Here is a 22,600-nt window from a genome sequence, read left to right on the forward strand (position 1 = left end):
GAAGGAAACGAGGACAGCAAGAGAGTGGGCATGGTGGATAAATTTATGAGACTCACACGAAACAAAAACAGAGCGATTTGAAAAGGGCAAGGTCACGGTACAAAGGGTAAGAAATTCAGAAAGTCTTCACTCTATACCTTTCTCGTTCTGGTGAATGCAAACTAGAGTCTGGTCTCAAGCAGTTGGTACTAGCACTCTTAGCCCTGGCAAGAGAGGGCTGCAGGTCGCTAGTGCCAGCGCATTACATCCAGTGGGAGAAGAGAAAGACAAAGGAAAGAAAGGAAGACCACGTTAGAAAGGAAAGCATAAAATAATGTTCTTTGTCACACAGAGTGTCGAATCGCTGTGATTCCGTTCATAAGGGTGTGAGAGAGCCACAGGATGATGGTATAAACTTTTGTTTAGAAAGTAAACAAATATTATGCTTAAATTGTGTTGCATAATTTTTTTTTTTAAAAAAAAGAGAAGAATCTCAGGCTGAAATATGACACTAAATCACACCTACTTATGAAAAAAAAAAAACTGGATACAGGAAGCATTTAAAACAAAATGCCTAAAACTTCGTTACCAAGGACAGATGCCACACCAAAACAAAATGAAGGACATCGTAGGAGAAATAACCATACAGCTCCACTCTTATGGTTCACAGCACTAGACAGGGGAAGTAGGAGACTTCACTTCCTGACACTCTTAGCTAAAGATAACTCATCAGTCAATCTCAGCACTCTCAAGTTTCAACATTCAGGCTAAAGGGGAATGTCCTGTCTAGTCACTGATCTGGTCTTAGTGTATGCAGGCAGGATTGTGCTTCAAGAAGTAAAACAAAATAAAATTAAACACCGTAACTACAGTCAACAAGCAAATGATAAAAAAGCAGAATTCTGACTCTGAATTGTGTTTCATTTAGATAATTATTCTAGAATATGTGTTTATTATTACATCAGTTTTAGATAGCTTCAATGAGACACAGCTTCTTGAACAATTAGTTCAAAGTATAATGTAAATAACAAATGAGGATAACAAATGAGGATGTGTCTTTCCCATTTATGTTGGCTGGGGTTCGGGATTAGTTCAAGCAGAGCTCATTGTGGTGGCTCTTACCTGTTGATCCAACGATAGTGGTTTTGCAACAAAGGCATCTTGGGTGGTAATGTTTTAGAGTGCCTAACAAGATATCTGGAACATGGCAACACAAACATGCAGGAAAACAAAACAAAACAAAAAGTATAAAATGAATTTCACTACAACATTAAGGAAGTAGGGGGCCTAAATAAAGCTAGGTAAAACTGGTTTTGCTAGTCTTTTTCAGAGAAGTCACAAGAATTATCTTATGGAAGGATCAGAAATATAAAAAATGAAGTCACTGGTTAGTTCATATTATTTTAAGTTATAATTTAATTATCTTATTTGGGGAAATATCTGATAGGTTTGATGAAGTACAAACCAATATTAAAGCAATTCTAATCCCTAGCTGAATATATATTATATTTCCTGTGTGGAAAAGAACTCAGAGTTAAAACTACAAATCCACTAATTGATGTTATTTTGGAGTTTAAAGAAGACTAAAGGTTTAACCAGCATTTGCAAGAAACACTGATGAACGGAACTGATCAGCATTAAGTGGCAAAAGCAAGGCCCAAATTTGCTTGAGTCTCTGCAAAACATGCCAGGTAGCTACACTGTCCTGTAAGGGCAAGGTAATACAGGTAATTAATAGGTTTTAAAATAAAATTTAATAATGTTCTCCAGTCTTTGCTGCTAATTACAAAAAGGAAAGATGTATTTACCAAAGTCACTAAATATTTAATAATCGCTTGGCATAATCATATTTACCCTAATGGTCATAGGAGAGGAAATCCTTTGAAGCCTCAATGTAACAATGTCTTAAGAGTATCTTTTCAGCCATAAACCAGGGAAATCAATGCTGAAGTACTCAAGTATTCAACCTGTTTAAAGCTCCATTCTCTCTCCATCTCTTAGCGTTGGAAAATGATCTTTAATGACAGGTTTCTATAAAACTTTTCAACAGAATTGCTTCACAAGTTTCCCCCCCACCAGGAACTTTCTAATGGGCATCTACACGAAATAAGAAACAATTAAGGAAAATGGCATAAAATTTAGTGTATAAACATCTTGGCTTTACAACATACTGATTGGAGTCTGGAAAACTCACATCAAGACTCTAAGCCTATTTCTAAATAAACAAAATGGAAGAAATACCATCAATTAATCATGGAGCTATGAGAATTAAATGGATAATATTTATGAAGTATGTAGGACATGCTAAGGCAGGTACAGCATTTCCTGCATGCCCTGCCTCCAGAGAACTTTTACATGAAGAATGTAACTTATGATGAACAGTTTGTTGTAAATTGATTAACATGATATAGTTTTTTTTTAAACCCCTTTTTTTTTCTCAACATATGCACTTCTGGGATTCAATTTGGAGTTTTCAATCTTTGCTTAACTCACAAACTATTATTAGTACAATACTTCAGAGATTTCAACTGTTAAATTCTGTGACATAGAGTACAGTAAATTTAGTATGAGCTTAAAAATTTGCTCATAGGAAGATACATATCTAAGATACATGGAGTTTCGACTAATTTGTGAAACATTTGTATTAAGGATGAGATTATATCAAATGATGCAACTAGAGTCATGGCATAGTTTTAAAAGCCCTAATGCTTCACCTTGAAATGTACAGGATAAAAAAATGAAAAGACACCTCTTTTATTTAGATTACTGGTGTACATCCCAGGCACAAATTAGGTAAATAGAAATGTATGTGTGCATCTTTTTTTTCCTTTCTTACTAGTGGCAGTCACAAAGACAGAAATAGAAAACTTTCAGAACTTGTTAAAAAAAAAAAAAGTTGGTATTTAGAATCCTTGGCTTGGATGAGCAGCCAACGAGCCTGAAGAGTTTAGCAAAAAATAATTTAAGGTAATTTAAAAACATTTATAATTTTCTACTTTCCCATCAGTTTATACACAGAACTAACTTTTCCTCATTTTTCATGTGGCCTTACAAAAATGAACTCAATAAAAATTAGCAGCTGGATCATTTTAGATGTGTAAATTATAAATAATTCTTGCTAGCCCGGTCATGATCACGTATTTGATCAGAACCACATGGCACGCAGGGAAACGGTGAATCCTGAGGTGTCTCTGTGTTCTAGGTGTGGCCTTAGCGGTTCTTTCCTTGAAACTTCTTTCCTTGAACGTTTTAAGACTGGGGGGGGGGGTTCGGTATTTGTGCCCTTTTCACTAATTTACTCAACATTCTGTTGATTTCAAACTGACAGAATGATTAGTTGGGTAGAATCCTACTAGTAATAAAAAGTGATTTTCATCAGATTTGAAAGCTGATGAATACAAGCCTAACACACTGCTTCATGCTTTAAGCAAGGGAATATAATGTCCCCTTTCTTCTAACTTTAAGAGGTGCTGCACTGCTCTATGTCCTCAGGAGGAAGTCTGTTTTTGCAACATTTCTAAAGTGGTAGAGGCCGGGGCAATAAGGAACCTGAAGCTAAGCCATTAAAAATGAACTGAAAGCATTTAAATACAAACAGAGCAACAGAACATAAATGGTAGCAGGTTCTGAAAGGAAACAAACGGCCAAAGTAACAAAACCACAATCATGAAAACAGTAAACCTGCCATGCACGGAAGATCAGAACTTTTGTGACTAGACAGGTATTTAAGTCCAGATGTGAAGAGGGTGAGCTCACAATGGGCAATTCCGAATTCATGAAACTGGTTCCTCACTTTGATGGGTGTGGAAAGATTTCCAACAAGGCTCACCAGTCCCTGGGTTTTTCAATATGCTGATGTCGGAGTGGTCTGCTTTGATTCAATTTAAATGGTTTTCGAAAGTTTCCATAACCTCCATATGAAATAATAGATAACATTTGAATGGTCAGGGAATTCTATGTGTAGTAATAATATTGCCACAGCGGGGACAGAATAGCAGAAGGGAAGCGAGTCATCACACACAATCACCATTACCGAATCCCTGTATTTACCTGGTCGTGTGTAGGCACTCTGCACTTCGTCCTCGTTTTGCTCTGGGCAGCATGAGAAGCTCACTGCACAGACAGGATGGGTGGTGAGTGAGACAGATAAATCATGAGGCATTAGATGACATGGGTTGTGCCAATGGTATGCCAATGAGAACATGGAGAGGGAAGAAACCAGATTGTCTGCACTAGCATATTTGCTTGAGAGGTTAAACAAAATAAATAAATAAATAAATAAATAAATAAATAAATAATAAATAAATAAACAAACATGACAGCATTAAAGAATTCAAACAATAGAGCACAAACATTATGGCTGAAATTTTAACTCTTGCTGACTGACTACTTAATGATTCAAAACAATTTTATAAAACATAAAAAGGTAAGGTAAGCAATCTTCCCCCCACCAAAAATACAGGAACACATTTCCAAGTACAGTCATTTTAGTAACTACAAGTTTGACCTTTCAGGTGTTATTGGAAAAATAAATGGTTTTATTTCCTTTTTAGTCACCTAACTCCATGATAATTTCCTAATCATTAGTAGCCACTGAGAACATAGTATCATGTCATGTTTTGCTTAAGTAGGGTTTTATTACAAACTAAGTATTTTTTTCTGTTACCACATAATTTTAATTATATTGACTGCCTTGGCCATGTAGCCCATTGCTTATTGCCACCTCACTACTATTCACAAGGACCCAGACGAATGCTAGCAACCCAGGACTCACTCTCTCATTCCACTGAGCAACTCTGTCCCCCCAGTACCCAGTATGATTCACAGCAGCACTTCCCAAAGTAACATAAAATGCTCAGCTTGGGCTTTGTGTCCTTGAGTCCATCTTATCCGTCATTCAACACCACTGTCCTTTTTCTGACCCTCCCTGACCTTTTCTCCACTTCTGAAACACCAGAAGAGAATATTCAACAAGGTAAGTTTCATATACTTTAACATAGATCCTGCACTACGCTTAGGCTCATCCAACATTTCCGTGTGGTTATTTTGAAAGGAATGTCTGTGGGCATGAGGAAAAATATGTTTATTACTCAGATTCCTACTAACAATTTCCACAAAATTTTTTATCATCAATAAGTGCTGAATAATAATGTACACATCCACATAACAATCTACCTCCATATTTGTATTTCATAGACATCCATTAGAAGACACTTGATAAAAAAGAAAGTGGTATTTAACAAGACCTTATTGGAGTTTTCAGAGTCTGCAATAGAAATAACCTTTTAGAGGACCATTATCAAAAATATTTTAATTCATTAAACAATGTAATTTTTATAATTATAAAAACAATATTCCAAGCATATGATCCATGGAGAAAAGTATTTCAAAATTGCTCATGTAGACTTTCTTCTACAATTTAGGTAAGAATCTAAGTCAATGAAGCATCGCAACTACATATAAATATGAATATAACCTTGACTGAATATCTTCTAGTTGCATATGTGTAAGGATATCAAAACTGCTGGAGAGAAGTTCGATTTTGAATGATGTAATTTAACTCTTTCATATATCATGTTGCAATATATGTACATATTAAAACAGAACAAAGGAAGATAGCAGCATTGAGATTATACTTTATAATATTGACATTATATTTTGGAAAAGTACCTTTCTTGTTCTGATGAATACTGACTTTCCATATGTCTGGATCTGTGATCGACCGGACTTCGGGAGGCATCATGGTGTCTGGTTGGAGAACGTGACCTTCTTGTTGGATGAATTTCATCTAAGCTCCTAAAATGTTCCACAAAAATTCATGTGACAAAGTATATAGTTTTCCCCCAAACAATCAACAGACAAAAAGGGAAAGAATTAACTGTGATTGGCCAACATATAACCTGGAAAAAGGTTTTGACAGCTCACCCAAGACAATTTTACTCAATGAATTAGGAGAATATGTTTTTATTTTTGCCTATGTCTCATTTTTTCCCAATATAATTACAGATTCAGAAGTATGTTCAAGGTCATAGGAAACAGAACACACACACACACACACACACACAGAGAGAGAGAGAGAGAGAGAGAAAGAGAAAAGAGAGAGAGAGAGAAAGAGAGAGAGAGATAAAGATCTTCCAGCACTTAAACCGCTTCAAAGAGATAATACTATATCTTTGTAAAATATATTCTTTCAGAAAACTGTTGTTCAGTTTTTGCTCTTTTGTTTTTTTTTTCCAGTGCTGAGCTTTTTGAATCCTTGTGGGATAAGTTAGGGCTCTGCTAACAAATGGCAAAATGCTTCTAACCTGATTGGCTAAATCATCATTTCATTGCAGTTATTGACTAAAGGCAAAAATATACTGAAATATAAGAAAGAAAGTGCTGTCAAGGACATTAACTCTGCTCCAAACCTACCTCTGTAATGGCACATTTGGTAAACGTGAACGCGGCCTTCCCTGATCATCGCCGCGATGAGGAGACACCGACCGTGAGCGGTGATGAGTCGTTCTTTGCTGCTCTGGTACTGTTAATGTTGTTGCTTTACTTTCTCTAGCACTAGCTCTATAACCCACTGACAAGAGTGTATATAAAAAAAACCTTGTTAGTACTTATTATGGCAAAAATTAACACGGAAATGATGAAATTATATCAAAGCAGCCATCAACCTTCTAATGTTAAACGCCATGCAATCAGTATTATTAATCTTATCTTCCGAAGCTTTACATATACATACAGAAAGTGTAAGCTAAAACATGCAGAGGAACACATTACACTTAGGCTCAAAGCTACCATGAAGATACTAAACGGTAACATGACAGTCTATGCCTCAGACATTAGGATGGGTTGAGGCACAATTTTAATTTAAAAGATGAATGAGTTAGTGACTTTTCAGCAACGTAAATCAAGCAGCGAGAGAACTATAGTTAATATACAAGTCAATGACTAGGCAACTGATGTTTCTTCAAATTTAATTTTAATTATTCTTTCTTTTCTTGTGTGTGGTATATGTGTGTGCACATGTACATCCATGTGAGCCCGTGTGTGTGTGTGTGTGTGTGTGTGTGTGTGTGTGTGTGTGTGTTCCTGTCATCATGAAATATCTTCCTTTATTGTGGTTCACCTTACTGAGAAAAGTATCTTACTGACCCTAGAGACCATCTATTCTGTTTGGATACCTGACCAGTGACCTCTAGGGATCCTCCTGTATTCAATACCCCAGCATTATATTCACAAGTGCATACCAGCATAATTGTTTGGGCTTGTGCTGCAAACTTTACAGACTTAGTTATCACTCCAACCCCTGAATTGTTCTAAAGAATAAATCACTTAGCGATATTACAAATGTAGTCATTACAAAAGCATTCTAGCAATTTTAATTGAAGATGAAAAGATCCCACGTTCACTTTAATGAACAAAGCAGAGCAGTTGATGTCTACTGTTACAAATACTGTTTGTGATTTTGCCCTTTGCGAGTAATTAATACAAATTTCAAAGGTACATGGTGTATGAATGGAGATCGTGATGACAATGGAACCGAGAACATTAGACTATGAAGTCATTAAATCTATCCAGGATACCTAAAATTATCCCTTCATGGTGTTCATGAGCCATCATTAAATGAACACGGTTTAACCTCACCTCACAGAACATTGTGATGGATAAAATTGTGTGGGTCATTTCTAATTTGATTTCAATGAAAAAAAAATAGTAATCTGAAATCCAAATAACAGCTCACAATTTAAAAGTGGTGTTTTTTTATGTTTTCATATGATGGTCATTAATTTTCTTTAGTGCAAGGAAAATAGAAAACATTGTAGTGAAAAGACAAGGTATTTTCACTTACAACCACTTAAGAATTACATGAATCATGGAGACAATAACTATCTGGAAAACTGAAATCATGTTTTACTTTTCATTTGGTAGCTCTTACACTTAATAGTATTTCATCATGCAGCACTTGTACAAGCAAGCTGATAATTATTAGCCAACAGCTAGGTTACCTTGACTATACCGTGTGTGAGTATATTTAAGGTATGGAGGAGATCTTTAAGAAAGGTCAATTCAACAATATTCAGACAAAAGAGCTCATCTCCTTAGCCTGAAATGGCACTCTAATGAAAATATTATAACCTCAGTGATATATCTCACAAATGTATTTTTCCATTTTTGGTCCTCTGCCAAACAATAGAAATGACAGTATTATTCTGAGTTTGGTGTAGAGACTGATTTGTTGTTCAATATAAAATATTAATAAGTTAACATGTATTGGAAAGATTTCATATGATAAAGGGGACAATTTTTAACAGTAATTCAACCCAAGATTTAAATTATAAATGGCACAATTTAGATAAAATTATGGGACATCAATACTGAATTAAGACTATGAAAATCTCAAGATTTCAGTGATGGTCAAGATATGTAAATTGGATTTCTATAATTATTATGCTAACAAATAGAGATATTACATTAAGGATAGGTTATTTTTCTTAAGCTATTTGCATTAAATATCTCAGACAATGAGGTGTTTGTCAAGAAAGGACATTAGAAAAAAAACAAGTATTATCCTAAAGCTTTATAGATATTGAGTGTTTGTAGTAAATTCCTCTTAGGTGTCATAAAGGAGTTGTGACTTACACAGAAAGGATACTGAAGGTAATGTACAATTTTAGTGAATCAAAGTCACAACTATGTACTGAGTTTGCTATAAGAGTCAAAATTTTTAAATGTGACTTTATATTGAGTTGCTATATCTACGTATCAATTCATATAATTACCTATATTAATAATTATTTATAGTTTTATTTAAATTATAGTATATTCATACCAGTTACATAAATGTAAAATATGTACTTTATTATTTATACCCTGCTTAACATAAATTTCGATCACTTGGTTTTACAGATTTTAATCAGTACTGACAGCACACAGACTGCCTAAGTCATGAGCTAGAAGAGGCCGATATCCTAAGTTTTTTCATTTGTTCAGTTACAAATTAGAGATTTTTATTCTCATTTCCTGAACTTACTGAGATGCTCAGAAAGTGGAGGATGGCACCCTTCAAATAACAGAATTCTGCATATGGGTTTTATTCTTCTTAAGCAGCTGAAACGATCTAGTTTAGATAACCATAGGATTAATTACTGTAATGACCATGTTTGTGATAGTTGTTAAGTACATGGAGAACAAGGAAGTATGAGACTTGGTTGTTGTAAGACATCGTGAATGAAGCTGTCAAGCTTCCTCAGGCAATCTACAAACAGCAACTTCCTTCTGTTTTCATATAAGATGTTAGAAGAATGCAAGAAAGAACAAGTTCATGTTTACTCTGAGTATCAAGAGCACACTGTTTTCATTAACCTAAACCCCTCTCTTCATACTCACTTATTTTATCAGTGCTTCATCTTTCCTCTACTTAAAACCATTATGTATATCAGTGCACAATACTCATGTCTTTACTAACTTATAAGTGTCCCGTGTATCTTTAGATGGTCTCTGTATCTACATAAATTAGATCAAGGAAGGAGATCTAGACTTTTTAGGAAATTGATGATTCTGTTCATTAGTTAGTAAGGTGTAGTCTGAAACATGAACAACTTATTGGTTTTTTATAAATTCTTATCTCTCAGGTTGTGGTTATTTAATTTATAGTGCTGAATACAATGGAATGCAATTTGAGGCAACAGCTCAAGCATTGGCTTTCTATAATAAAGATTGTATGTGTTGTCATACACTAGGGCAACTATAATACATTGGAGCAGTGGATAAAGTTCTCAAGAGCTATTGAGAGTGTTTATCTCAGACAAAGAACTAGGAGCCCATCATTTGAATACGTTTCTAGTTGGCTATTCATGCATCCTCCACTGCCTCATTTAAAATATAAAAAAGGAGAATCAGGTGAGAAACACCCATTGTAGCAAATCCTATTTACGTTAAGTTGGTAACAATGTTAAGGCTGATCGATCCCAATAAATATTTGATTTCTTTCTTACCAGCAATAATCTGATTCATCAGTTTGACAATGACAATAGATTTAAATTTATAATCACTTTTAGTAATTCAGTTTCTATGAAAAAGTCTTCTAAGAATGTGTATAATTACTATGGTGTTTTAAAATATAAAAGCCAGAAATAGAAAATGTTACCCATTCTTATACAAAACTAGCATTCATGACCTCCTCCAGTCCACATAGCACTGATTATCAATATTTGCTGCTTTTTATACATGAGTACCTTCGTTAAATGATGTAATGATTATGTGAGTTTAGAAAATTCTCTGTAGTTTTATCTTATCCTAAGTGAAGTTCTATGCATCATAAAAAAAAAAATTTGAACTCTCCCACTAGTGACGATTCTATCACTTTTACTAAAACCTCCCTCCTGGATTTAAGCGCATCCCCAGTGCAGACATTACATAAGCAAAGGGCACACATGGCAATGTTTCTCTAATCAACTCGCTTTAATTAGTCACATTTATACCTTCGGTAATCTCTCTCTTCGTTCTCAGTTGAGTATTTGTTTCCCCTTTACTAGTTAAACAAAGGGAATCAGGACTAATACAAAGAAAGCAAGTGTTCCTTGACTTTAAGTACTTTTCCTGACAACTAGGGTGGAAAAGTGTAAATCTAAATTTTCACATGTTACAAAAAAATCCGCCAACATATACAAAGACAAGAAGACATACATTTCAAGGGAATGTTGACTCTTCTAAAACATTGTCCTAATTCAAAACATATACACACATAGGTATAAGTAGTGAGCACACCACAGAAGCATTATAAGCTACAGCCATGCCACATGCAATTTTAAACCCTGCCATGCACCTTTCTCAGTATATTCCATGGAAGGCTATGGTATTTTGAGAAATGGGGGGAGGAAAATCATAGAAATACAATATAAAACACAGGAGAATGGAATTGGATGTTAATAAAATTAACAGTATCCTTTCAAAATGAAATCCACATTTCCATCAATGCTCAGAGCACCGTGAAACAGTGGCTTTTGTTTAACCTACTTCGGCATACTTCTAAGGAAGAACCTAACCATATCAGGAAAATTGGGAGGTGAATTCGGAGATGCTAGTTCGTTTTAAATGTCATTAACAATTTGAAACTGAAGTCACCATGGAATAACATAATACTGATATTTCTGCACTAAAGACCTCTAGTTCCGTGTCCGGAAGGAGCCTGGGGGTAGAATCAAGCACAGACATGCTCTTCACCACGCACCTGGAGGCACTACTCCAATACCATCATCAACCTCATAATCTGAGATGTCACTATCACTGATTCGCTGAGATCCTGCACAACAGTAAGGCAAACAGATACCTCTGTGTCCACTTGGTTTACGACATGCAAAGGACATAGTTGAACAAGAATAATTCAAAGTAAACACTGGTCTGGTTTATCGAGACACTTGTTTGTCTAAAAAGAATAATAGTATTTTTTCAGAACTTCCTCCACAGTTACCCAGAAGGGCTCGTACATTATAAAATTAGACTAATATCCTTCTTTGTTTTAAATATTGGCCTAAGAGCACACAGTGAAGTGCATACAGTTCTCTCTGTATGGAGAAGGGTGGGACTGAGAGATAGGCTCAAAGACCTCCTTTGGCTGCTGTCTGGTACACCTCAGGATGCTCAGACAGCATCAAGCCCATTGGTAAAATATGTCTATTAGCTATGATGCTAATGAATATTAATTTTGAGGAAATTATTAATCAGGGAATTACTGACATATTCAATGGAAAGGGGAAAAGAAAATTGAATCCCAGCTACCAAAACATTGCTTCTAAGTTTCATCTGTTGGAGCATTTATTTGCTTGATGACACAAAAATTATTACAGAGAAAAATGACTTTTCCTAATTAGCACATGAATACTAATGAACTTGTAACATCCTGGCTCCAAATATATATTTCTTATCAGTGAGATTAAAAATGCCCTGTAATGATAACACTACTATGACTTTATATGCAGCAACCCCTTGCGGAGAAATCGGTCCACCAATCTGCCCCTCAATAATTCAAATAATGTTCAGGCAATGTCTTGGAAGATTTCTAGCTTTCGTCTATTATTATATTGTGAATGCAGAAAATGGTATACAGCCAAATCCCTTTTTGAGAGGTGAACAATTTCCCAGCTAGTTTGCTCTTCAATAAAACTTTTGAAAATACACATTTTTGAGCAAGCGGAACTCAGAAGCATAATTACTGTCTGCTAACTAAAATGAACTCGACCTACTTTGTAGTTTTTTGCTGGAGCTCTCTCCATGAATGTGCCGCCGTGGCATGAACGGTGATGGCTGAGGCAGAGGTAGTGAAGATTCATCATGTGTCTGGAGTTTATACCAGTGGGGCTCATCATCTAAAAGTGCCGTTTCCAATTCTATGAGGATCTGAAAAAGACAGTTCCCAAATGAAACACAGCATGAAAGTTCCCGTGACTAACAGGTGTGCCGAAAGCCAAGCATCTAACAGGTGTGCCGAAAGCATCTCACTCCGCTCTCCTCTATACATCACCTCTCCAAGGAATTCACTCTCTTCCTCTTGTACTCTTGGCTGATCCCACACGGTAATTTCCAGCATTCGCTCTCGAAAATCTCTACGATGTACATGTGAGTAGACAAATGTTTGATTCCATTTTGGTTCTAGAATTTTCTTCACTGTTTTGGTCCTTCTTTTGCTCTTGTCGCTGGAAAGTAAAGTTTTCCCAGATGAGCAAGTGAAACCGTGCACATGCTGCCCTCTACTGCAGCCTTCGGTAATTTCAATCAGTGGGTTTTGGTTTTTGTTTTTTAAGAATCACATTTTTAGTGACCTAAAGTTACATAAAATCCTCACATATATATTCACACTCATAACTACCTATGAACATTATGTATAAACACATTTGTAAACATATATAACACACGTATAATTATTTGTATATATCTTTTAATTAGTTGTATTTAATAGACATACCAATCACAGTTTCCACAGGGCGTAATACTGTTATTACTTAATAGTACTAACTTCAATTACAAATGTAAGCAATGGTCTGACTGTGTGTATATAGAAAGGTACATTCTTAATGAAGTGTCTCTACTAATGGGCATATTCAAAAGTACCATATTATTTTCAAATAAAAGGTCTGGGACATTGTCTTCAGGGATAAAGCAGTTTAGTCCCCCTAGAGCAAATTACTTATTATATTCATAACATCATATTTAGAAAATATGCCACAGAAAGGAAATTCAATCTTTCTAATTAATACTGAGCTTAGTAAACTTTCCAAAAATCATTCACTACCTTCTATCTGGAAGAAAATACATTTTTACATAGGGATTCCTGGGACGGCCATCTACTCTAGAAGGTAGATCAGTTGCTTGTAGAACATTTACAATCAGCTGATGTCCCACTTTATCATACCACAACTTCACCTAGGAATAAATGCAGAAAGAAGCTGCCATTGATCAAAATCGTGCGATATTATACTGTTTGAATAATAACACATCAGAACTCTATTTAAAAGATGATGTTTTGACGTGAAATATAATGGAATCACAGAGATTTTAAGCTGCAGCCATCAAGAAGTTCACTTTTCCCTTTAATAAGCATTTTATGTAGAACTCACAATGGGCAAACCTGGTGTTACATCTTCAGGCATGGCAAAACAACTGTTGAGGAATATTCTTTTAACTAGGCAAAGATGTGTTACATTTGTTTATGCTGTATTTGTTTAATGATGATGTAAAGCTTTGTTACATTGCCTACCTAAGGCACCTGATTAGTATAATAAAGAAAGAGCTGAATGGGCAATAGCTAGGCAGGAAAGGCTAGGTTGGGCTGGCAGGCAGAGAAAATAAATAGGAGGAGAAATCTAGGAAAGAGAGGAACTAGAGGAGGGAGAAAGCGAGAGACAAGCCAGCGGCTAGAAGCCAGATAGCCAACAGCCAGCCAGATACGGAAAGGTTTGACAGTAAAATGAACAGAAGGAAGAAAGGTAACTTTGGTTGGAATGTAAACTGACACTAAAAACTAAATATACTTTTTTAAAAGCTCTGAGGCAAAAGGTAGATAAAAGAAACAGTTAATTTCTGTTAAAAGAGCTAACCAGAAACAAGCCTAATCTACACTGAGCATTCATAACTAATATTGTCTCTGTGTCATGGCTTGGGAGCTGATTTGTGGCTCAAAAGAAAAAGCCTGGCCCGTACAACAAATCTTTCTGTTTTAACTCTGGGAATATTGAAGTCATCATAATGTAATTTGATATCAAACACAATAGTTGGCGATCATCAATGAGTTTATATCACGCTTGTTAGAAGTACTGTCTAAAGAGCAAGAGAGGGTTTGGAAGGAGAGAAGGCAAGGGATAAGTTACATAATCGTATTATAATCTCAAAAATAACATACAATGTTTACAGAAATTGCTTTCTAGTACTATGTGCGCCTGAAGTAGGAGCTGATTAAGACAGAAAGGAAGCGGCCAGGCAGCATGTCACAGGCCCCTTCTGCACCAGGTAGAATTGGTTGCTTCCTAACATTTCTCTCAAGTTTAATTTGCTAGCTACTGTAAGAGATAGGAGAAACAAAGGGAAGGCCTAAATGACCCTTCAACTAGCATGAAGGCTGAGTGACATTTGTGATGATGAATGCTCCAAGCTAGAGGCAAATGGTAAAACAAAGGTGATCTCAAATTAGATTTGAACACAAATGGCAGAGTCCATACCGGTAGCGAGAATGTGTCACTAAACTCCAGGTGTTGACTTCAATTCTGTCTTTGAATCTAGAAGTTACTTTTGATTTTCTGATTAAGTCATAAATTTCAATACATATGCCTAGTGGGTATATGAGACAGTGAATTAAGATGTCATAACCAAAAAAACTAAGTTAAATGGGACTTCTTAATCTCTGTAAGGAGCAGAAACAGGATTTGAAGATGTATCAATCCAACCTACTGTTTTATATGTACATACATACATACATACATACATACATACATACAGGCACACATACAACCAATCTAGGCTTTAGTCACCTTAATAGTGTAAATAGTGTAGGTGAAGAGCTAGAGATAAGAACAATGAAACAAATGTCCAAGCAGCTAAGACAAACAGGTTACACCACTTCTTATATTGTAAGGAAGACTTGGAAATATACCGAGTATAAATTTGGATCTTTTGACTTGTCAATCAAAAGAAGAGCATCAAGATTGACTACAGAAAGACACATAACACTAAAGACTAAAAACTCAACTTCACAATCTGATGCAAGATTTCTTCTTAGTTATTAATACAAATATCACACTTTCTATTTTTAATCTATGAGCTATTCATAACAGTTGACCAGTTTATTTCTCCAGGGTTCCCCAGGTTAGAGAGAGAACCCACAGGAAGTACGTGGTTTATTCTGTGCTGTCTTTTCTCACACACACACACACACACACACACACACACACACACACACACCTACCTAAGACGATAACAGCAATTTTAAACATTTAAGTTTCCTACATACACGCTCATAAAGTGGTTATGGAATCTCAATGTGGCTTTTATGAATATTATGTGAATACTGACATGCCCTGGAACATTGATGAGACATTCCAAAAGTATGAACATTTTTTCAAATGCCACCATTTACCAGCTAATGTTTAGAGCACTTAGCACATTGTAAACATTCCAAAAATATTTCTGTGTCACTATGTATGACTGAAGGAGAAGCTGAAGAAATATATAACAGTGAGGTACATGATAGTGCCAAATGACTATCTATTAATGGTACACCCAAGGAAGCCAGATGCATGCAAAGAACAAATCCTAGTGGCATTCACTGCATATAAAAAGTACATACAGAGAGTTGCCCTGGCAAGACTTGCGGGGCATCTTTCAGAGCTCCAGGGCTGGTTGGAGAAATAACAGAAATGGAAGGCCTTTCCATCTTCTGAGATTCAAAGGAACTTGAACCTAAAATGAGAATAAAAATAAACAATTGTAAGGAATACATTTTTGAACCAATAGTTAAATACACCTGTAATTTGTATAAAAGCACAGCTAACACTATGCTATGTAGAGATTACTTTTCATGGGACAGCTCTGTAAAGTTATTTTTGTCTTCTTTGGTTAATTATCTGTTTTGAGTGATATAATATGATATGGTTTTCATTTGTCTCAACATGAAAGATCTTATCTACATTTTGAAGGGAATTGTTCTGTATCAACTGTTACAAATTACATCAATGAACAAGTGTTCTGAAGTAGTTATAAAGAAGATGATGCATGCTGTGTTAATTACTGTCGCTAATGAACATTTGTCTGCAGTGACAGAATGATATAAATATAGAACATGATTTATGAGCCACGATTAAATTTAGATTTCATCATTATTTTTAAAAGTATGATTATTTCTCTTAAATTTTATGTTACAAATAAAACTCTTAAACTTTGGAGAATAGTACTTCTCACTAATTCACAGCAGACAATTTCCTTCACTGACATGTATTGGAGGTTGTCATGTCTCTGTACCTAGACACATGCACAAAATATAGGATTCCATGAAATGCAATCACCCTAAAGTTCGTAAACACACATTGGAAAAAACTGTGAAATTACATCAAGGCATGCTACCAACACCATCCTTTTTTTTTTTCTTTTTTCTTTTTGTAGTCTATGAACAGAAGCTATGTCTACAAAGACTGGACCACTGACTGATTAAAACTTGCAAAGCTTTCTCCATCTTGCTGTAACCACCTCTCTGATGTATCCATGCATGTATTTTAAATTTTTCTCAATTCATGACTTTCTTTGTTCTGTAAAATCTACACAACTACAGGAAACTGCTTTCATGTTTGGAATGTGGCATGTGGGGTTACTTAAATTTGTGTCCATTCAAAATGGCTCCATAGTAAACTATCTCCTATTCCCTCTAAAAAAGAGAGCTGTGTCTTTGGTGTTAACCACCCCAAAATGAGTTTTAAATGAAGCCATTTGCTTCATTGTTCCCTGAAAAGGAGACTTTTATCTACATGAAATGCTGCAATAAAATGTAATTTCTCTTTATTCTGGTTTCTTTAGCCTAACAATTTTTAGGCCTTAAAATGTGTTTCATATGATAATGAGGGTTATAAAAATGAGTTTACTTTTAATCTTATCCAGACTATTATTGTTTATGGAACTTTCTCCATGTATCTCTTGGTATTGGTCATCAGAAATCCCAAAACCGAATCTGTGCCCAGCTCCAACAGATTCGGAAACATGATGGAATAGGTTTCATGTGCTAACTTGGCCACTGGTTCCATCTTCAGTATGGTTATATTTTCTTCCCTTCTTGTCACTAATTTTCCTTAAGTCAATTCAATTTTATATCATACAAGATGGATTCTGTAAGAATACCTAGAGAATCAAGTTTTAATCAAATGACAATAATTTTCACTTTATGAACAAAACGTCATTACTTAAAGGTATCATTACACACAATATGATCGTATCTCGTCCTGGGTTACTTTACTTATTATTCCAACAATATTTTCACCCCTTTGCAGTAAAAGCTCTGCCACACACCCCTGTCACTAAACTCTATTACATTCATGGACTTCTGTTACCATATGTGACACTATTATGTGGTGGCATGACAATTATTATTGTGTCTAGACTAGTGATTCTCAACCTTCCTAATGGTGAAACCCTTTAATGCAATTCTTTATATTGTGGTGACCCCCAACCATAAAATTATTTTCATTGCTACTTCATAAAAGCAATTTTGCTGCTCTCATGAATGTTAATGTCAATATCCGTGTTTTCATAAAGTCTTAGGTGACCACTATAAAAGAATCATTCAACCCTCAAAGGGGCCATGATCCACAGGTTGAGAAACACTGGTATAGACTGCTCCTGAGACTGATGCTTATCAATCAATCAGTCAGGTTTCACAATATTTATGTATTTATTTATTCATTTATTTATTTTTGTTATTTTAAGACTATTTGTCACCAAGTTGCACAGGCTAGTCTTGAAAGTGCTGCGAGACCTTCCCCATCCCCAGACAGTTGTATGAACAGAATGTCTCCCCACTTCTGCCACGCAGGTCCTGATTCTGGAGTGGCTGTGCCAGGGCCTTACCATCTGACTCTGGTACTGGAGTCTGCACTCTCTTTAATGCTCTCATGCTGTGAGGCCCCTGCTGTCTGTTCATGGAGCTAATAACTTTTCTAATAAACTCTTTACTCTCTAGTAATCTGCCTCAATTTCTCCCAAAACACCTGCCCCAAACATAACACTTCCAATTTTATGTTATAAAGAAGGATTTTGACATGAAGATTTTTTTGGCGTGGCCCCAAAAGATAGGCAAAAAAAATTCTTGGTGAAGAACTATCTTTGATATAACTGCAAAATTTGACATTAGTGAAGACAGTCAACAGTAATATTAATTCATTTATATAAAATGACTAAGGAAAAGCATGAAAGTTGTTTTCTAATTTAGTTTAATATATTTGTAATAACACGGAAATGCTATTACTCACTGGACTCCAGGGGAGGATGGGAACTCTCAGGGATCCGGGGGATGTCACTAAAACAAACAGGTACAGTGAAAATCCCATTAGATAGATGTTCCTGCCTGAGGCAACCACAGCCCATTTTATTACAGTGAGATGAAAGTCCTTTGGGGTCTTTATGTTATAGAAATGAAGAAGAGATTCTATTTAGGTAACTACCAATGTGCATGAATGCCAAACACCACAGAAAAGAAAACTGCAATAAAAAGTAATTTTTATATAGTTTTAATAGCAAAACACTTTAACATGACAACAATCAGACTAATATTGTGGATAAGTTCACCACAATATTTTGACTACCAAAACAGCAGGTTTTGGAAACTAAAAAAAAAAAAAATGTTAAAGGTAATATTTTATTTCAATTCTAGAAAACCAAAATGACACAGATTTTTACAAATCAGTAATATGCTTTACAAACACATCTGAAAGAGTTTACTGAGTGGAACGGATGGAAATACCTGTTCATAATTAAATGGAATGATGAATATCATGGGCAAAGGTAAGAAAATTAAAATGATGGATTGATTGCTTTGGAAATTAATGATGGTGCAAGCTTGCAACAAAAAATAAAAAGCCAAAATATTTCAAGTATGTGCATGTAATATATTTATATATTTACATATATATTATATGTAAATACATGCCCTTTATAGAGATTTGTATCTCTATACTGAAGTTTGCCAAATACATGGCTTTTACACTACATGGTTAAAGTGAGTTGTGAGAACACCCATGCCTGAAACACTCACAAATTACTCTGAAAAAAATCCTTAATATTACTTCCGCTTAATCTATTTTCCACTGAGGCTTTAATATCCCATAAGAACCCTGAACCACCTTGGTTTGGGCATTATACTATACACAACTACTTTGTCTATCCTTTTAAAGAAATAATTTTAGTAGCACTTTAAGGAGATTAGTAATATGCAAATATTGATGTGACATTAAAGCAGACTGGAGTTAGTGTTGACAGAATTATTAGTTAATTATTTTAATCACTTACCTTACAACCTAAATTCACTTGGACTATTTAACCTCTACTTTTCTAGTTTTGTTCTTGAAGCCTCATCACTTTTTGTGTAAACTAATTTTATAATTAACTATATTCAAAATTGTCAACAAATGATAAAAACTCATACTACATATTTTGCAAATATATTGTATCTTATATTTTAACATAATTGCCAATTTATGTACTCTTCATGAACTAGTAATTGAGATTACTTTATTTACAATTCCTGAAATACAACTATTTTAATAATGACAATATCCTCCCCACTCATCTGAGCAAATAAAAATTATTTTGAAAACTTAGGATAATGACATTTTAGATTGTAAAAATTATTTGAAAATCTTAATTCAGAATTTTTAAGTCTGAAACATTTTATGTATTACTGAAAGGAGGACCAGGGGGAAGTTGTTTTACAAATTCTAAGGTCAGTTTGGGCCAACATTTAACATTAATTGTTTTTGCAAGATTTCCATGCATACTGTTCCTCTTATTAACACAACTGTTGTGATCCATAATTTTAATAATGCTAAGAAGCTTAAAAGGAAAGAGCATCCAAAACATCTGAAAGGGGCATAAGCATTTAGTCTGTATGAATGAATGGTTATGAATTATAGCTACAAAGATTCCTGAAAACATTATGTCAATGAATTAAACATTAACAACTTTAGGCATTATTACTGAAAATACAGTTAGTATTATTCCAATAATGTATATAATAGTTATTTTTATTCAGGCACAATCTTCAAAGCCATACACTTCTGAATTCCATACTCCATGATGGACTAAGGTTTGGATATGCTGATGATTATTTCTAAATAATGTGTACAAAAGCAACAGCAATATTATCTTGTATTTCCAGTCTACTTTAATTGTCTGTTGTTCTCATAAGTCATGGTAAATCACTGTTTTACACAAGTACTCTAAAAGAATTGCATATCTACAAAATACCTGACTATGTGTGCAAAGTTCTAGTATAAATTTTATTCTTATACTTTTGATTCTTTCCAGATTTACTTACCTCTTTGTCATTCTCAAATGTACCTCAGCACTAGAACATATATCACATAAAACTACCATAGAGTATGATGTTATTTTAAAAGACTACATGGAAACATATAATATTTTAAGAAATATCTTCAATATTTATCCTTTGTCACCAATTAAAATTAGTAAAAACTTGGCTTTATTTTAGAGTTATATTTTAATGTTCTGTGAAATATGATTATACTTTGACATTCTATCAATATTAGGATGATTATTTTCCATGAGGATATAAACTCATGTAAACAAAAATTACAGTTAACAGTATTTAAATCATAAATGTCTCAAATCAGAGCACTGTAGTATCTTGAGAAATAGATACAAAATTATTCCCAAGAATAAATTCATATAGTGCTCAGTATAATGACATAGTTCAAAATGCCTACTATAATTTATAGAATGGTAAATGTACTTTTACTCTGGATTTAGTGAGTTTGTTGGGAAAAGCTAACTCTACAGGGCCTAAAGACAGACATAGAGGTATATTCTACTATCTATAGATTAATGAATCATGTTTTAAACTGAAGTTTTATAAGTACCATGTTTAGAACATCCAAATATTCAATAGTTACTGCCTGGTCTTAAAAACTGAAACCATTCTTTTGTAAGTACATGGGAAAATATTTTCTCCTTTATAGAATAAGAAGTTATGGGAGATATATATCTTCATTAATAATTTTAATTTCACTAGATGAATTGGCTGGTTATTCCCTTAAAGGAAACACCACTTATTACTTTAGAAACTACCAAAAAAATATCAGTAGCTAATCACTGAAAGACAGTACTTTGTTATATTGAAAATTAACATTAATATTGATATTTTTATATTGGTCCATGGAGGAGCTTCTAATATAAGGGAAGAAAATCCATATTCTAATTTTAAAAGTTAAGTATTTATAGTCTACTATATAAGCCCATAATTGATGCAAAAACTATCCATGTTAACATGTACTGTATGAATGTAAACACTTCTTTCTCAAACCCTGATAATACATGTAATTCACTAAGCTTAAGAAGTAAGTGTTTTTAGCCTTACCCAATAGGCCTTGAAACAATAATTTCAACTTGAGGTTCTGATTTTGATTCTAAAATAATGTTGTAAACTTCTTCGTTTGTTGCTCCCGGCAGGGGTTTACCATTCCACTCTAGAACTTCATCCCCTTGAATTTAAAAAAAAGGGTATTTTTTTACCTTATATATTCTGTTTACTTTTCTTATCTTTTCTCTTTTTTAACAAAGAAATGCAAACCATATACCAATCATTTTCTATTCGAGGCTTCGCACTCAGAAGCAAAATGACTTATCATATAATGTTTGCTAATTGGTTCTTCTAATCACCTTTACTTTCTTCTTTTGCTTTCCTCCCCATATATTACTGATCACTGAAAATAGCCCAATACAAAACTGATCTTATTTTTCAGATATACCAGAAATAATATAGAAATAATTTCATGCTATGGGATGAAAATTAGCACAGCCTATTTGGAAACATTAAAACCGATGGTTAGCAGCATGCCCTGTAATATAATAAATGCAGGTGGCTCTGCTTATGAAGGGTTCTTAGTAAGTGAGCAGAAGTTTTGGTTTAGTTTTGGTAAAAATAGCAAGAAACATTGTCTAGCATGACTTCTCCACCTCTAAGTCAGGTTCCACTGTCTTCACCCGAAGCACAACAGAATAAAAATGCATGAAAGGGTTTGAATTCATATCCATAGGTAAGGTAACGTAGGTAGCCATGGCAGTTACAAAGCAAGCAGATGTAAAAAACTGTTGCATGACAGTTAACCCCCTTCCAGATGTTCATAACACATACATCCTATACAGAGCATGTAGTGAACACTAAAGTAACAATAGAAAATATTTAAGGCAATAGAGAATTAATAGAGTACTAATTTCTTTGTATGTTAGTCTGAGATCAATAAAGGACAGAAATACGATGTCCCACACAGAAAAAGTACAGCAATTGATGGTTGTTATTTTAACTCCAGCTTTAAAAAGTAGATGATTTGGAGACAAAGATTTCTTTTCATAAATATGTTAG

The 22,600-nt window shown here is 34.5% G+C and overlaps 1 protein-coding gene across 1 annotated transcript in view; it reads right to left on the reverse strand.

Annotated features, from left to right (window-relative positions):
• Nucleotides 1-22,600, reverse strand: part of Rims1 (regulating synaptic membrane exocytosis 1) — a 419,282-nt gene that overhangs the window by 111,232 nt on the left and 285,450 nt on the right. Inside the window, exons 11-21 of the mRNA XM_051204313.1 lie at nucleotides 21,596-21,719; nucleotides 18,474-18,520; nucleotides 15,809-15,921; nucleotides 13,262-13,392; nucleotides 12,494-12,665; nucleotides 12,216-12,369; nucleotides 11,204-11,275; nucleotides 6,394-6,550; nucleotides 5,650-5,775; nucleotides 4,030-4,092; nucleotides 138-227 (exon numbers count right to left, since the gene is read on the reverse strand). Coding sequence (XP_051060270.1) covers nucleotides 138-227; nucleotides 4,030-4,092; nucleotides 5,650-5,775; nucleotides 6,394-6,550; nucleotides 11,204-11,275; nucleotides 12,216-12,369; nucleotides 12,494-12,665; nucleotides 13,262-13,392; nucleotides 15,809-15,921; nucleotides 18,474-18,520; nucleotides 21,596-21,719 — 1,249 coding nt within the window. The remainder of the gene's footprint in view (nucleotides 1-137; nucleotides 228-4,029; nucleotides 4,093-5,649; nucleotides 5,776-6,393; nucleotides 6,551-11,203; nucleotides 11,276-12,215; nucleotides 12,370-12,493; nucleotides 12,666-13,261; nucleotides 13,393-15,808; nucleotides 15,922-18,473; nucleotides 18,521-21,595; nucleotides 21,720-22,600) is intronic.

Source organism: Phodopus roborovskii, unplaced genomic scaffold (assembly GCF_943737965.1).
Source record: "Phodopus roborovskii unplaced genomic scaffold, PHOROB, whole genome shotgun sequence".
Taxonomy (NCBI): Eukaryota; Metazoa; Chordata; class Mammalia; order Rodentia; family Cricetidae; genus Phodopus; species Phodopus roborovskii.